We start from the raw sequence: 17,902 nt of genomic DNA on the forward strand, positions 1-17,902 counted from the left end.
GTGCCCCTCTTTTGTATTATTTTTGTCCATTATTTTACTTACTGTAAACTCCCACTCACTTTGACCATGTCTGCCTGAATTATTTTTACAAACACAAGGTGAAAATGAGGTGTCCTTTGAAAATTTGCATCTGAATTTTTGTACCAAATCCATGAAAGTTACAGTGAAACTGACCTTATCTTTGCTAAAATCTTTCAAGGCTCTCCCTTGTTTCAAGAAAAACTCTGAAATCTCATGGAATTTATTAAGTCTTTCCTAATCTAGACCCTGCCATGGTCTGATTGCTTGAAAGTATCTTTACCTTACTAATTTCTTTCTATTCTTCATTCTCCATTTATGACGCCTCTTCTGAGAAGGCTCCCCTTGACCTCCCAAGTCTGGGTTAGGTGTCTAAACTGGTATTCTAAGACCCAATTCCAATGTCTGTGTGGGTAGGAGGGTTTCCCATGTATGCAACCAAGCCATTCTGCTACTGTCTACCCAAGGATAGAATCAGATTTCTCAGGTTAAGAGTTCAGTCCTACAGGACTGCTCGCTCTCTCTCTCTCTCTTTCACACACACACACACACACACACACACACACACACACACACACTTCAGACACCAGTCAAAAACCAGGTTATTAGCTGTGCTTCTGGCTGACTAGCTACAAACTGAAGGTTCCAATGACCTACTCCTTGGATTTCAGACACTGGTTGCAAGTTCAGGTTGTTACCTGTACTTTTGACTGGCTGACTATACATCAGAGGATCCCATGATCTCCTCCTCGGATTCAATTTATTTGCTAGAGCAGCTCACAGAACTCGGAGGAACATTTTACTTACCAGATTACTGGTTTGTTATACAGGTGTATTACTCAGGAACAGCCAGACTGAAAAGATGTATAAGGCAAGGAAGGAATGGGGAAAAGGTGTGGAGTTTCTGTGCTCTCTCCCAGCAAATCACACTCTCTAGCTCTCCACATGCTCACCAACCTGAAAGTTCTCTGAACCTGTCCTTCTGGATTTTTATGGAGGTCCGTTACCTAGTCACAGCTGACTAAATCATTGGCCATTGGCAACTGATTCAACCTCCAGCCCCCTCCCCAGAGGTTGCACTGGGGGATACCAAAAGTTCCAATCCTCCAATCACAGGTGGAGTTTCCTGGTGACCAGTCCCCATCCTTAGGTGCTTTCCAAAGTCACCTCCTCAATGTAACAAAAGACAACTTTATCACTCTCCACACTTAGGAAATCCACGGGGTTTGAGAGCTATAAGCCAGGAATGTGGAGGAAGACCAAATATATATAACAAATAAGTTTGGATCATATGAATGAAGAAATATATAATCTAAATCGCAACATCACAGTGCCTGTCCGAGATGCTCCCACAGAACATTTTCACCCTCTTTCATAGCTAACCTGCTCAGTATCCTCAATTAGATTTTGAGTGGAAACAATGTCCACCTTATGAGTGTATCTCCAGCACCCACCACATGCTTGATAGATATCATGGATACAATATACATTAGTCAAGTAAATAAATGAAATAAGCTTCTGTTTCCCAAGCCGACATTTGCAACAGTGTAATTTTCCTAGTTAGCTCTAGGGCCATGTTGAAAAGACTTCTCCAGACCCAAATTCCCAGTCATTGTGATGATTTTTGCCCCACTGAATGGGAGATACTTGAGTGTACTTCACACCATGAATGAATAATTTACTGTGATGAGAGAGCTCAAAGGAATTTCAAGATTCCTAATGCTGCCAGCAACAAATACGTAAATGCAATAAAACTCAAAGAAATGAATTGATCAAGTGGAACGTGTCTATATTTGAACGATCCATTTGTGGAATTAGAGATGTACATTTTTCCCCAGAGCCTGGGCTTGTGTAGCTGGAGGCTTTCCATTTAATTGCCTCTTAGGCAATCCATGTTATCATAAGTAAATCCAATCACGTGCATGCACGTGAGTGTGTGCATTGTGTGTGTGTGTGTGTGTGTGTGTGTGTGTGTGTGTTTTCATTTACTAATTAACCTTGCTGGTAGAAAGACAGCCAAAAAACGGTTATAAAAGGTTAGGGCTTAACACAGAACCAGCATGGTCCGCTCTCTTTTCCATGCTATCTCTGACCCACATGCATACAGACGTCCTCACACTCATAAGGAATAGTTTGCAAGAGCTGACTTTTCAACTTAAAGTCACTCACCTGACAAGCTCCAAAGGGCTAGTTCCTTTTTTCTTGCCACTTCCTCTTGAACTTCACACAGCATATGTTCAATGTTCATAACGGCCTCAATGACGTCAGCTTGGGCTCCTTTAATCTCTAAAATTGCCTTTTCTGGACTGATAATCTCTGAGATAGAGACCCTCAAGGTATTCTGAAGCCGAGTCAAAATGTCATGTTCTTTTTTCCCAAGATAGAGGATAAGATTATTCTCAATGATATGGTGGTCCTGGGGGGTCAGTATCCTTTGGATCCATGTTTGGGCCTCCTTCATCTTTTCCAGGTTGGATCCCTTCAGACTGATGGCAGGAGACTTAGCTTGGAGCCCATTTTCTCTTTTCTCCTCTCTGGCCAACTGGGGGACTGAAAAGACTGTCATAAACATCCACAGAAGGCAGGTGGGTTTTAAACCAGGGCTGAACAAAACACCAAGGCCAATGTTTGTCCAGAGGACATTATGACCATTGCCAGCGGCAGCAGCTTCAATGAAATGCCTAGCTCTGATTGCTGTGTCAGATATGAAGGAAATCTAAATGTATGGTTTACAGTCTCCTTGAGAGCAGAATTTAGCCTGTGAGGGGTTGGTTTTATCATGCCTCGCCCCTGCTATGTTGCATTTGTCAGTTCACAGATGAGCTCACCTTGTGATATCACCATGGATGTTAACCAACAATTATAGGCATGCCTCAGAGACGCAGGTCGGGTTCCACACCACCACAATCAAGTGACTGTTGCAATAAGGCAAGTCAAATGCATGTCTTGGTTTCCTAGTGCATATAAAATTTGTGTCTACACTATACCGTGGTCTACTAGGGGTGCAATAACAATATGTCTAAAAACCAATGTACCTACCTTAATTTAGAAACACTCTGTTGCTAAAAAAAAAAAAAAAAAAGCTATCATCTGAACTTTCCATGAGTCATAATTACTGAACACAGATCACCATAACAAATACAGTAATAATGAAGAAGACTGAAATATTCCAAGAATCATCAAAATGTGATATAGAGACATAAAGTGAGCAAAGGCTGTTGGTAAAATGGCACTAGTTGGCTTGGTTGAAGCCGGGTTGCCGCAAACCTTCAATTTGGAAAAACAAAACAAAACAAAAAAACCCAGTGGTATCTGTGAAGCACAATAAAACAAAGTACAATAAAATGAGGTATGCCTTTGTGTCCTGCTGACTGAGATTTTCCTCAACCTCTTGCTACTATCGAGTTTGAAATCAAACATCTCTGAAAGCCATAGAGCTTAAAGGGCAAAAATTCCTTTTGAAAAATATGTACTTCTGATTATAAAAATAATACATTTATTTTGGAAAAATTAGAAAATTATCCAAGTTTAATGAAAAGAAGAAATACCCATAACCTCATTACCTGGGATTCCTTTTGATTTCATATCTGTATGTAACAGGACAATTTACGTCTCCACAGAATTTGCAGCTTAGCAGCTTCTACTACTTGACATGGTATATCCCAGCAGAACAGGCCATGGAAATTGATTCCAACCCACCCATGTGTATAAGGAGCAAAGATATATATAAAGAATTAGAATCTCTGATGGATTAGGGTAACTCTCAACTCAAACTGCAAAAAAAAAAAAAAAAAAAAAAAAAAAAAAAAAAAAAGAAAGAAAGAAAAAGAAATTGGGGGGACTAGCTGAGAGGAAATTCATAGATGAAGTAGTATCCAGAATATATAAAGAATTCTCTTGAATTATCAGGAAAAAGGAAGAACATGGCCCAGATATGTGTGAGGAGATGCTCATCTTCATTGACAATCAGGGATATGAAAAATTATCCAACAGATCGGCAAAAAATAAGTCTAACAATATTAAGTGTTGTGGAGGATATAGAGGAATTGGAACTTCTGTATGTATTTATGATGGGTGTAAAACTGGAACAACTACTCCCATAATTATGTTCTGTAAAGAAATTTTTGTATGTGTGCATCAGGAGATACATACAAGAAAATTCACCTTCTCCTTTGTAACAGCAAAACCCACTGGAAACAAACCAAATGTCCTTCAGCATTGGAATATTTTTAAAGCAATGAAAAGGAGTGAACTTTAGCTATTTGGATGAATCTCAAAAACATAAGTATACGGGGATACACAACATAAGGGGAAAAGTAAATTGAGCACCTACTATATTCTAGGCATTTCTAAATGCTTCACATAAATTATTCTGTTCACTCCTCACAACCTTATAAGTACTATTAACAGCCTCATCTTACAAATGAGGAAACTTATTTAAAGTTATTAAGTAACTTGCCCATGGTTAAAGGCCTAGTAAGTAGGAGCCATGGAGCTACTAGGTATGGGCAATCTGACTCTAGTACTCACATAATTCTGCCTCCCCATAAATGATCTGAGGTTAGTAGTGGTAATTAGCATCTTTTCCCCGATGGAATAGTTGGGTGGTACCAGGAACTCTGAAACAGTACCAGCAGAGAGACAGAAGGAAGAGGGTCTGAGTTAAAAAAAAAAAAAAAAAAAAGCCAATGTTTTGGACAATGAAGTGACAAGAGTTTTTAAACTGGAGACATAAGGATTTTGTTTATGTTTATTTTTTAACCCTTGTTCTCCCTGGGAGTTTATATTACTTTTTAGGAGAAAAGAGAAGCAATACATGGTGATACTTCATTTACACATCATTACCGGGGGAAAAAATTGTTCTTCTGGGAAACTAATTTTTCAGATCACTAGGGGATACACTTCTAGCACCAAATACCTTAATTAAATATTTATGAGTTAGATTACTTAGTTTATTAGTTAAATATTTATTAGTTAAATATTTCTTTTTTTTTTTTTTAGATTATTTATTTATTTATTTATTCATTTGACAGATAGAGATCACAAGTAGGCAGAGGCAGACAGAGGGAGAGGAGGAAGCAGGCTCCTGGCCGAGCAGAGAGCCAGACGTAGGGCTCGATCCCAGGACCCTGGGATCATGACCTGAGCTGAAGGCGGAGGCTTTAACCCACTGAGCCACCCAGGCGCCCCTATTAGTTAAATATTTCTAATGAAAACACATTTCCCTGCCTTCCTAAATCGTTCAGCTCTTCCTTGATAATCTGAGATCATTACCATTAACCATCATTAAGGTCAATTATTGTTCTGTGCTATAATTATACTTCCATTACAGATGTTCTTTAAAATGACCGAAGTAAATGGTAACACGTGGCACTATTATTTGGACTAAAAACAGAGACATTTGTGTGTTCTTTTTCCGTATTAGCCTCACCTAAAACTCTTGTCTACCTTCCCTTGGTTCAGTGTGGTTCCCCCCACATGCACCGCATTTGTTTGCTTCTAGGCATTTTCTTCACATTGGGTGCCCCACCGCAGCAGCTTGAGCCACTGAAAATCTGCCATCCTCAATAAAGCCCAACTTAGACCCACTTGTCCAGGAAGCTACTCTCGATCTTTTTAGGTCAGAAGGACTCTCTGCCTCTTCTGGGTAGTTTGTTCAGGTAGTTTCTCCCCTGGGTAGTTTGTCCATCCTCTCACTCATTATTCTTTGGCCTTCATTCAATGTTTTGCAACAGAACATTTTTACATACATAATCTCTATTTATGCTGACAAAAGTCTGTCTTTATCATCATTTTACGGATAAATAAAGAGGTTCATAAGAGGCACAGTGACAGACCACAGTTCTCCAAGTAACCCCTCCTTTGTTTCCAGCACTGCTGGACCATGGCCCATCTATAAGTGAACTGTTCTGTTAAAGGGTATAAGCAAATCATTGTGACACTAGTGGGAAATACCCCAACAGTTTCTATTCCTCACTGAATGTCTAGTGTTCTTGACATTTATAGACTACTGTAGATCAAAAGACCACTTCACAACTACACATCCTTGTTGTCATGAAGCAATTCCAACTCCATCAACTCCAACTCCACTAAAGGAAAGGAGTTACATGACACAGTTCATTTTTCTCCCATATCGGCCATGGTTAGTTAAGTCCAGGGATCCCCAAACCTAGCTCAGCAGCAAAACTGACTAGGAGCTACTGAAAAATACACATGCTTGGCCCAGATCCAGAGGTCCTGAGTCAGAATATGTAGAGTTGGGGGCCATACATATTTTTGTTTGTTTATTTGTTTGAAGTTTCTATTATGATCCTAGTGATTCTCAGGTTTGGGTAGCATCAGGTGAATCCATTTATTATTATCTGGTATGACTGAGATGTGTTTTCTAAAATGACTCATTTAGATATGACCCTATTCAGAGCAGAAAGAGTAACTGGCTCAGTCAGCTTATAAAGGACAGAACTTTTTCTTAGAGAAAAATTATAGAGAGCTATCTGTGAAGTAAATAGCCACACTGTGGATTACCCACTGCGGCTTAGCCTCTCTCTATTCATATCATGAAACTGGACTGGGCAAAAACAGAATGATGTTCAGACGCCAAGCAGGTTAGTATCCGAACAGGAGAAAATATATTGGGCTTAGTTCTTCCTTTTGCCCCTTCTATTAGTTAAGATGATGAAGAGGATGAGCTTCTGGTGAGCAGACTCTACTTCTATTTCTTTTTTAATTTTTAAAGATTTTATTTATTTATTTGTCAGAGAGAGAGCACAAGCAGGCAGAGGCAGAGAGAGAAGCAGGCTTCCTGCGGGACAAGGAGCCCAATGCGGGACTCGATCCCAGGACCCTGGGATCAAGACCTGAGCTGAAGGCAGTGGCTTAACTGACTGAGCCACCCAGGCATCCCACAGACTCTACTTCTAGACCCGGGAATTTCTTACTCACCATTGTAGTTACTGAAACTACATAGCTTGAATTTAGTCTTTTCCATCTCAGTGCTGAAAGCCTATAAGAAGCAAAACAGAGCAGAGTCATAAGTGGGGCTTTTAGCCATAGTCCTCAAAATCCCTCTTCCTACCTGCACAAACCACACCTGGCCTCATCCACTCTGTCAGTCTCCATCCCCATTGCCACAAATCTATAGCAGTCTTTTGGAAAGTCCTAAGAAACAGCGATCACAGCACCAAATCGTGTAGTACCACGATCTATTAGAACACCTAGGGGAAACAAGTATAGAAAAACCAGACAGAAAACCGAAATCTGGTCTTACAATAAAGAGAATATATATGTATATCCCAAGGCAAAATATAATCATTCATTCATTCCACAAACATTAATGCTCTGGTTATTGCCTGTGAGGCACTGAACCAAGTCTGCAGCCACTTCACTGGAGAAGACAAAACTAGGCAGGTGCTCTTGTAGTTAATAAAATGGAAATTCATTTGAAAAAGATTGTTCTGCAGCTTCGCCTTAGCCCAGGGCCTGGTTGATGCAACACACAGCACCTGTTTTTATTATCATTGCCTAGGGGAGCCCTCAGATTGTGGTTGATCTTTCTATGTTTTTTGAACTGCCACGTATATTTTTGTTTGTGTATTGAAGAGAATGAACCTTCTTTTCTACATGCAGTTCATTCCCCTTGTAGGAAGATGGTCCTTCCTGAGCTGTTCTGGAATGTGCCCGGAGCACCTACCTGGGCCCACCGATCGATCGATCGATTGAGCCCTGCTTTAGGGAGAACTTCATTTGCAAGACTGGATGATTCCCTGTGTCTGGAAAGTGAGCTACTTTACGGGGTAACTGGCTTATAAGTCTGTGGGAGAGACACCCTGGTGTCCTGGAGCTGGCTGACATGGGCTAATGAGAGCTCACTGTGGGCATCTCTTCCCAACCCCATCTCCAGAAATGTCAGCAATGAATATCAGCAAATGCTACAAACTTCCTTGTGCCTAGTCAAGCAGCAAAAGGAAAAAGAACCTTAATACTTGTTCCAGGAGAGAGCAAGCTGGAACAAGAATAAGTTCGTTTTCTTGTCGGGAGAGAGAAAATGGCAACCATCCACCTGGAGACAGGCTGCAAGGTGGAAGAGAAAGCAGTCAGAGGGCTATTGTTCAGAGCCACTCTCTGCCAGGCACCGAGGAAGGCTCTTTATACCCGATACCTGGACCCACGCTTGGGAGGCTGTGCTAGCACTTGGATGTTGCTATTGGCAGAATCAGAAACCTGTCTTGAAAATCTGTTTTAAGTCACTGTATCTTATTTCATTTCCTTTTTAATTGTTCCTTAACATCAGAACAAGTTCCTTCTCGAAGTGCCAGTTAAGTGAGCATAAAGCCCAGAGATGGTACGTTAAAGGCAGAACTTCACAGCACTCTATACTAATTATGCTGAATATATCAGGGTCCTTTTCACATGTTAGAAACTCAACTTAATCTGCCCACTCTAAAGCAAAAAGCTGAGATGAACTGAAAACTAAAGCAGCTGGACACACAGATCTCTGCATTCAGACACATGGACACACGCCCCTACACACTGGTCCCTCCCTTTTGTATCAGACCACAACTGACCTCCCTCTGGGGTCACCCACAGAGAAGTTAAACAATAGACTGAATTTGGGGGCAGTACTGGGGACACGGCAAAAGTAGTCAAAGATAACTCTGCTGTGAAATAATTAATAATCTAATTAGGAAGAAAAGATAACAAACGGGTCACTTGGTTTCCTCTTTAGGTCAGCACTCTGTGAATTACAATTCATTATAGCTGATGCAACAGCTAACCCTGACGGAGGGCTTCCCTGCATGCCTGGTACTGTTCTAAGTGTTTTCTGTGTATTAACTCATTTAATGCTCACAACAGCTCCATAGGATGGTAGTTATTATCCTCACTTTATTCTACTTTTTTTTTTTCCAAATAAGCTCTGTGCCTAAAGTGAGGCTTGAACTCATGACCCTGACATCAAGAATTTCGTACTCTACTGACTGAGCCAGCCAAGCTTCCCTACTATCCCACTTTAAAGATGAAGAAACTGGAGCATGGAAAAGTATATTAACTTGCCCCAAGAAGTTGATCAATCGGAGAGGAGAAGACAAAGAATTTGTTTTAAATATGTTGGTCTAAAGATGACAATGGGATAACCAAGTGGAAATGAGACAGGATTAAGTGTATGGGTCTGAAGGTGGCTCAGAAGACAGGACTTTGAAGAAATTGTCAGAATACTTGTGTTCTCAGAGCAGGAGAGAAGACAGAGGAGCAGAGGACCCTCACACTGAAACGAGAAGGTTGCTTATCTTTGAGGAGCAGAGGGGAGAATAAAGGCCAACAAAGGGAAAGACAGAATTTAGGGAGCAGGGTGACATGGCTGTTTTAATGACATTCTTCACTAGGTCAGAGGTGAGCAATTAAAAAAACATTAAATTCACCAAGTTAGAACATCACTGTGCTGTACAGTGCTTAGCTCATGTCTTACATTGGAGATACTACACAGATGTTATGGAATGAATGAATGAATAAATAGGACATTCCTTTCCTTTTTTTTTTTTTTTTAAAGATGGATAGGTAACAGAATGCCACCTTTCTTTTTTTTTTTTTTTTAAAGATTTTATTTATTTATTTATTTGTCAGAGAGAGAGAGAGAGAGAGAGAGAGAGCAAGCACACGCAAGCAGGCAGAGGCAGAGAGGGAAGCAGGCTCCCCACCAAGCAAGGAGCCCAATGCGGGACTCGATCCCAGGACCCTGGGATCATGACCTAAGCCGAAGGCAGCAGCTCCACCGACTGAACCACCCAGGCGTCCCTGAATGGGACATTTCTAAAATATTATCTTACCATGTAGGTGTCCAGTTCTTCTGGAAAGATCACAAACTTTACAGTTAATTGCTTTTTCAAATGGCATTTGGCAAAAGCTAAAACTTCATCAAACATAATCTCGGCTGCTACACTCTTCTGTATACCAAAATTTCCAGTCCCAAGGGCAGGAAAAGAAATAGAAGTTTTATTTAGTTCAAGGCATTTCTCCAAACATTCCTTCATTGCAATTCTCAGTATCTGTAGGAAAAACAGATCAGCCTTTGAGTCAAAATAAAACTTTACTCACCTCTCAATCCTGCCCACATCTTACAATGCCCACCTCTATTCTCCCTTAGGGTCATGGCTATGCCTCCTTAGAGAGCCTATGACAGCCACATGGTTAGATGATGAGAAACACAAGTCACTGAGGGGTCTGTTTGGGTGCCATGATTTCTCCCAGTTTATATAGCCTTGTTCATCTCCCCCGGACTGCGAGCCAGTTTATTCCCATTTACCTGCTGCTTCCAGGTTGAAACAAAGAGCTCTCAGAAGTTTAATAAAGGAGACAGAGGGAAAAATACGTAAGCAGTTTTATCCAACATCTTTAAGATATGTCCTAATGTCCTATGTAATTTCTTCTCAAGAAGTGCTAATGTATTTGGCAGATTTAAACTTTACATTCAACATTTCAACATCCAAACTGAAGTACAGGAAAGTTGTCTGTGGAAGGGCCTTGGAAAACTGGGGGGTAGAGAGTGACTGGAGGACCTTAGTCCTGTGACTAGAGGGCTCTTAGTCAAAGAAGGCCCAGAAATGGTGACAAAATAAAGATAAACAAAGGCAGGGAAGGAGACTCTTTCCCTCTCTCCACATTTGAGTGGGTCCCTCCACTCTTTAATGTGTATATTTTATGTGTCTTGGGTGAAGAGTTGGCCAGAAAGCCAACTGGGAAGACACCACAGGGGATAGATTTACCTGGAGCAGTACTGGTAGGGAAGTCCCAGGTGCCCCTGGCACTTAATTGATGCAGGGAAATACGGAGAGGCTGAATTCCAGGTCCATTTAGGGAAAGGGCAACAGGGTCACAGAGATGTGAGGTGAACAGATGTGTAGACTAAGGGAACCTACTCTTTCCAGGTCTGTTCGCAGTACGCTTGCTTAAAATTTAGACATGAGTTAGGTAACATTTAAAATTAAATTTCTTAAGTTAACTTGTGACAACAATGCTTTTCCTGTATTTCAGAATGGTAGAAAATGAGGACTATCTCACTTATCAAATTTTCATAAATGTAGTGACATGATGGAAATTCAACAAAGACTATGTAGTCTACAGGACTACATAAAGATAAACTTATGTCGAACTTACCTTAGTCAGTTTGTGATGTCCTGAATGCAACAACACATGGTATACGTACTGACAGGACAATTGAAATCCTCCTGTGACCAGTACCAACGGAGACTCTAGTAGTTCAGTAATTTTTTCATTAAATTCCAATTCCATTTCATTTCCCGCTTGTTGTAGAATTGATATTGACACATCTCCAAATCCCAAACCACAGAGCGGATTTACAGAATTAACAATTACATCCGTCTGAAAAGGAAAAACAAAAAACAGAGGATTCATTGTTAAATTACTTTTTCTTCAATCTTTAGTTTGCTGAGGAGCTTTGAAAAATACTTTTGAAGATCATAAATTCACAAGACATCTTTTGTTTGTGTGTTTGTTTTGCACAAGGTTATCATTTAGCGGTGGACAGAAACTCATAATTTCATTTGATTGCCATGAGTCATTTGTCCTATTCAGAAATTAGGCAAAGCGTGTGGATAAGACAGTTCTGACTGCAAATGTCTGTCAGCCTCTTGCTGCTTGATACCCCCCATATTCCAAGATTCTGGGCATTCCTTGTGATTTGTTTAAACCTTTATCAATACATGGTTTCATCCCCTCCCCCAGGGCTATCACTTTTTGCTATTTCTGTGTGGATTTTCTGTTTGGTTTAAAGAGAGTGGAAATAAAATTTCTTGGGAACTTTCTACCTCCTAATGCTTTTCTTTTTTAAAAAGAAGCAGTACATGGTCAAAGAAAATACAAATGAGACAAAAAAGTCTTCAGTGGAAATAGGCCTCCCTATTGGTGGGTTCCCTGGATGCTCCACGCACGGGCCTGTCTGGAGGGCAACCACTTTTACCAGTTCTTCATCTGTCCCTTTGGAAATGGACTGCATACACATGGGCTGTGTTTTCAGAAGTATCGCCTCCTAGTTAGCCCTCAGGCCTGGGCTACAGGGGAAGGTCTCCTTTTGCTTCTGCCCCATGCTCAAACACCCCTAAGTCATCCTGATTGCTTTGGTTCCCTTTGAGGGCAACCCAGGTACTTCTTTTTTTTTTTTTTTTTTTTTTTTTAAGATTTTTATTTATTTATTTGACACAGAGAGAGAGAGAGAGATCACAAGTAGGCAGAGAGGCAGGGAGAGAGGGGGAGGCGGGCTCCCCGCTGAGCAGAGAGCCCGATGTGGGGCTTGATCCCAGGACCCTGAGATCATGACCTGAGCTGAAGGCAGAGGCTTAAGCCATTGAGCCACCCAGGTGCCCCCAGCCCAGGTACTTCTAATGGACGTTAATGAATGCTTCACTTCGAAAGTGCAATCAGAATTTCCAGTTTGGGGGCACTGGCACCCTTGAAAAACTTTAAGGTTCTCAATGTTGCTGACAACAAAGAAATATAATAATAAAAGTTTAGTTAAAGGGTAAGTTATTCAACTAGGATGTTTCCATTTTAATTTTAAAGTGGTGTATTAATGACTTATCGAATCAATGTTTCATCCTGTGGGGTCCCCTGTCTCCTTTTCTAATTGTGTCTTGTAGAAAATAAGTGGTATTTTGGGGTGCCTGGTTGGCTCAGTAGGTGAAGTGTCTGCCTTTGGCTCAGGTCATGATCCCAGGGTCCTGGGATTGAGCCCCACATCTGGCTCCCTGCTCAGTGGGGAGTCTACTTCTCCCTCCCCCTGCTCGTGTGTGTGTAAATGCGCTCTCTCTCTCTCTCTCTCTCTCTCTCAAATAAATAAATAAAATCTTAAAAGAAAAAAAAGAACAAGAAAAGAAGTGGCATTTTTTCACTTATGATGAAGTCTATTTGATTGTGGCCATAGGAGAAACTTAAGAGTGACAACTCTGATGCAGAAATAAAAAGAATATAGCCTTATATTCTTTCTCTTCCCTGCTGCCCCCTTCACTTTGGCATCAATAATTTGCTGAACACCCAGATGCATGCCAAGCTGGGCCCTGCGGCTACAAAGATGAACATGCCTTGATTCCTAGCCTTAAGGTGCTCTGCCTAGCAGGAGAGTTGCACCAACCCAGAAATCCCCAAGTTCACTGTTACCATGATTCCCTCCCCTCCTTGCCAGGGCTCTGGCCTTGGTGTTCCATAAGCGCTGGCTAAACCCTAACTTGCCCTTTGTATTCTTTCCAACCCCTGACAGAGAGCAGTATACGAAGTATACAACTTACAGCTCGACCTAGATCTCCTGACTGGTCCAGTCCATGATTTTCAGGCTCTTACCACTTTTGTGTCTCTCTGATCAAGTCATTCTAACCACCCAGTTCATACCCATCATAACTTGAGGTCAGATTCAAACTCCTAGCTTCTGAATTAATCTTTCTTGGTCCACTGCCTTACACTCTTGTCATAAATTGACATACTCTTAAATACCATGAGTTCATTTTTTATTAAGACTTTTTTGTTTACTCTTGATAGGTTGCTTCAGAAATGTTCAGATGGTTTGCTTCCCCAAAGGGATTTTTTCAAATCGAGAATTTTTTCTTACATAAAAGAAGTCTAATTGATTTTAAGTTCCTTGGAATCGAAGCTTGTTCTGTTTCTTCCTGGTGCCCAAGAGTAGTGGCAATAATCACCATTAATAGTTACCATGTGCCAAGCTCTATTCTAAGCACTTTAGGTGTATTGATTCCAGCTCTTTGATACACGTGATCTTATTATTCTTATTTTACGGAGGAGGAGACCAAGGTCCAAAAGATAAAATAACTTGATTCAGATCACCCAGTTACAAATGGCAAAGCTAGAATTCAAACCCAGAGGGTCTCTCTCAAGTCCATACTCTTAGCTCCAACAACATGCTTTCTAAACAGCATCTGAAATAGTACATATTTTAAAAAAATACCTGATAGGTAATAAACAGTTCAGGGACCTCCTTTGGCAGTACAAGAGGACAGAAACAAAGACTTACTTCCTGCAGCTGGATGTAACCCTGGACAATCTGGAGAGTCACATCGTTCACAAGAACTGTCTTGAAAGGAGGGGTGGCTTCTTCACTCATCCGGGATCCCAGCTTGTTTGTCCTTAGGATTACTTCTGAAGCATTTTTAAAGGCAACAACAGTAGGGTGCTCATTGCTTACCAGGTGAATTTCTTTCAAATTAGTGGCCAGTTGCTTCCCTTGGTAAAAAAAGCTGATTGCTTTCACAATGATCTCTGTACACAAGTCCAGAGGGAACTGGAAAATCCCAGAGCTGAGGGCTGGAATTGCTACTGTCTCAATGTCTGGGTTGTAAAAGGTAACATAATTCAGAATACTTATGATGGCCTTCTGCAGTTTATAGACACATGTCTGATAATCTTTTGCTATCCACCGAGGCCCAACAGCATGGATAATTAATTTGCAGGGAAGTCTCCCTGCTTTTGTGGTAGCTATTTCACCAACTGGTATTTTACCAAATCTGGAAACTAGTCTTCTGCTCTCCTCTTGGATTTCAGAGCCCCCAGCTTTCACCAGGGCTTGAGCCAGGCCTCCCGCATGAATAAGGTCTCCGTTGGCTGCATTCACCACAGCATCAACGGCATGTCTGGTGAGGTCGTCCTTCCAAACAGATAACTCCAGCCCAGGAATTAGCATTTCTCTGAAGACTTGCAGAGACTCACTGTTCCCTTCCACGGATGGAGAGACCAGGGTACAGACACACTCAAATTTATTCTGAAGGACTTCACACAGCTGACTCTCATTCTTTTTTAAAATTGTGAAGTCACCGTGATTAATGGGAATCTGCCAACCGTGGTCTTCTTCAGGAGTGGCCATCTCTGGAAAATGAGAGAAGATAAAAAATAAAGAAATGAGCGTGGGTTCCTTTGAAAAGGATGTCATTCCACTTCACACCAGAAGACTGTTTCCCTTGTGCAAAAGTGAGATGATGGTCCTCTCACCCCCTTCCCTATCCTCCTTTTCAACTGGACGTATAATTTGACCGAGGATATACAAGAGTTTTTCATGGTAGGTCACCCAAATATATACGGAAGTTTTATTCATAACTTGTTTGCTTTTGTCATTGCCTCGGTTTGGGGTTCTTTTAGAAGCAGACTCTGAGATGAGGATTTGAGGGTCAGTTTATTTGGGAGGTGATCCTAGAAAACACCAGGGGTGGGTGAGGATGAGGAGGGAGGAGTGGGAAAGACAGGACAAGGAAGGAAATGAATAAAAGGTGTGTTACAAAGCAAATGAAGCCTAACTCCACTAGGGGGCAGTGCAGATCACATGTCTCATAGCTATACCATCAGCGAGGTAAAAAAATTGGGGCTATTTTTCCAACTGCCCATCAGTCACTGGGCTGGTCCAGCAAGTGTGTGGAGCACTGATGGGGCTACAGTAAATAATTCTTCATCATACTCCAGTTTCATGGCACAATTCTGGTGGAATTAAAACTGACTAAAACTTTTTTTCTTGTATGTGGCCGACAGGAAGGTGTGCTACTTGGACCCCTACTCCCCCACCCCAATGCAGTTACGAAGGGGCAATACGGCTAGGCAACAGCGTCCAGTGGTTAGTCACTCGGTCTATTTCCGCTTTCCAGCCAAGGTCACGCTATTCTCAGGGGTGGCCCTCATCCGTGGCTGAGCAAGGCCATTCATGTTCAATGTGGGACTCCAGAAATGAGCGCTCTTGGGCTGGCAGAGCTTTGTCAAGTTTTCATTATGGTCTGATGGCTCCACGTGCCCAATCTGGTTTCTTCTTTTGTCCTTTCACTATAAACCTTGTGTAACCCCAACTCCAGGTTAGTTTATGCTTCCTGGAGAACCCACCCTGTGACACTGTATTTCATGGAGCTTAGGGCATCATTATTATATGCTACTTCGAGAGGAAAAACTATGCCAATTAAACCATGGCACTCTACGGACTGGCAGGGAGGAGTGGCCCTATTTCAGAGATGCGAAAAAACTGGGAGTCCTGAAATAGATAAAATGGGGTCATTAATGACATTTTACTTCAACTTCCATTTCTAATCTAAGCCACCTAGAAAGATCTCTGGTGGCCTCAATGACCTAAAAGAAGCAGCAGATGGACAGAGAGATCCAGCTGACCCGCACTCTGGCTGAAAACCTCAAGTTGGTCACCAACTTGATTAGGTAGGTTCCATTAGGCTCATGGAACCCTTGTTAGCAAAGGGACATCAGAGACTCACATCTTCTGGCCTGTATCAGCTCTAGGGCTATGGGCAAAAGATTATCACATTGAGTGGGCAAAGGCAAGGATCAGTGGGAGTGCTGAGAGAGCACATCTGCGGGTGTCCCACTGCCCCTGAAGCAGTCTCCTTTATGCACTGGGTCCCACAACACCCTGCAGTCACACACCTGAGCACCTGGGGAGCGGGGCAGACATTTTGCTTCTATATTCCCCTTTCAGAGCTCCTCTGAAACAGGAGTGAGGTGATCCTACCTGATTTCTCTTGGTGAGCCACTGCTCCATAGGAACTCTACAAGAAATAAAAGCAGTTTTAAAAAAATTGCAACGGAATGACTACAGAGTACTGATAGCAAATACAGCCTAATAAACACAAAGCTACAACAACCCTGCAAAAAACACTAGGTTTCAGGGAGAAGGGGAACTCATGTTTGTTTAATCTGTGTACCTGACAGACTTGAAATACTCAATGTCCCAGCAAACAGTACCCTGCCCTTCACTGGAGGCCAGTGAGCTTCTAATTCAGGATGAGATGAAGAGTAGGAGATTAACACTTGAAAAGGCCCAAAGGTCACAGACCAAAATGATCCCAAACTCTCAGGTTGGCCTTCAATCTCCAAAGGCTTGTGGGGTTTCTCTGGACAGAAGAGGAGACAGGGGAACATGAACCTCATCAGCCATACCTCCCCATCTACCAATAGGACCTACTTTCAATTGCTTATTTCAAGACATAAGCCTGAACCTGGAATTTTCCATTTAAACAAATGAGGTTCCTTTTCTCTATTTCCTTGTTTTCATTCCTCCCACTCCTCCTCTTATCCTTCAAAGGCAGAATTGATGAGTAAGTAGACACAATCAAAATGACACCGAGGTCACATTTTTTTAAAAAAATCACCTATCCTCAAGTAGACTCTGTTGCTTACATTAGCATATTCTTGATTTCCCATCTCCCACATGGTGCACAAGAAAAACTGTCATTGGGTTATTCAAACCAAAGAAGAATGACAAGAACAACTAAAGACCCCAGGTTTCTAGCTGTCACAGGAAGAACTCTTCGTTTGTAGACCATGCTTCATCATTTATACACACTTAACGTTTTTTACCTCAGGAAAGTCCATTTTCCAGGTCCCTGGGGTCTTTAAATGTTTACAATCCGTTTGGCGTTTCCCAGTGTAAACTGTTATTCCCAGTATGGTTGCCTGCTTCTAGGAATGAATAGAAAGGATGCAATCAGCACGGGCTAGTGTCTTTGGGAATTTGGTAAGAAAACACTGTAGGGCGGCGCCTGGGTGGCTCAGTGGGTTAAAGCCTCTGCCTTTGGCTCAGGTCATGATCCCAGCATCCTGGGATGGAGCCCCCGAATCGAATCGTGCTCTCTGCTCAGCAGGGTGTCTGTTTCCTCCTCTCTCTGCTTGCTTGTGATCTTTGTCTGTCAAATAAATAAATAAAATCTTAAAAAAAGAAAGAAAGAAAAGAAAACACTGTGGAAAGAGTAAGTACGATTTCTGATCTTGAGTAGTTTCCAGTTTCATTGGTGAAATTGCACACATTGTTTTTGCTGCTGTTGCTGCTGTTTACCTTCCATCCTTTACAAAGAAGATCCCCTTGAAACCGGAAGGGCCGTTCAGAGAA

The 17,902-nt window shown here is 41.7% G+C and overlaps 1 protein-coding gene across 2 annotated transcripts in view; it reads right to left on the reverse strand.

The window, feature by feature from the left end:
- LOC111155027 (poly(ADP-ribose) polymerase family member 9) overlaps positions 1-17,902 on the reverse strand; it is a 30,772-nt gene that overhangs the window by 10,823 nt on the left and 2,047 nt on the right. Inside the window, exons 2-8 of one of the 2 annotated variants that reach the window (XM_022515041.1) lie at positions 17,374-17,475; positions 16,526-16,562; positions 14,048-14,895; positions 11,167-11,391; positions 9,840-10,058; positions 6,961-7,021; positions 2,188-2,568 (exon numbers count right to left, since the gene is read on the reverse strand). In XM_022515041.1, coding sequence (XP_022370749.1) covers positions 2,188-2,568; positions 6,961-7,021; positions 9,840-10,058; positions 11,167-11,391; positions 14,048-14,895; positions 16,526-16,562; positions 17,374-17,388 — 1,786 coding nt within the window. In that variant the 5' untranslated portion in view covers positions 17,389-17,475. Of the gene's footprint in view, positions 1-2,187; positions 2,569-6,960; positions 7,022-9,839; positions 10,059-11,166; positions 11,392-14,047; positions 14,896-16,440; positions 16,503-16,525; positions 16,563-17,373; positions 17,476-17,902 lie in introns of those variants that run through there. The other variant, XM_022515042.1, reaches the window with a different exon arrangement.

Source organism: Enhydra lutris, unplaced genomic scaffold (genome assembly GCF_002288905.1).
Source record: "Enhydra lutris kenyoni isolate GAN:26980312 unplaced genomic scaffold, ASM228890v2 scaffoldscaffold39, whole genome shotgun sequence".
Lineage (NCBI taxonomy): Eukaryota > Metazoa > Chordata > Mammalia > Carnivora > Mustelidae > Enhydra > Enhydra lutris.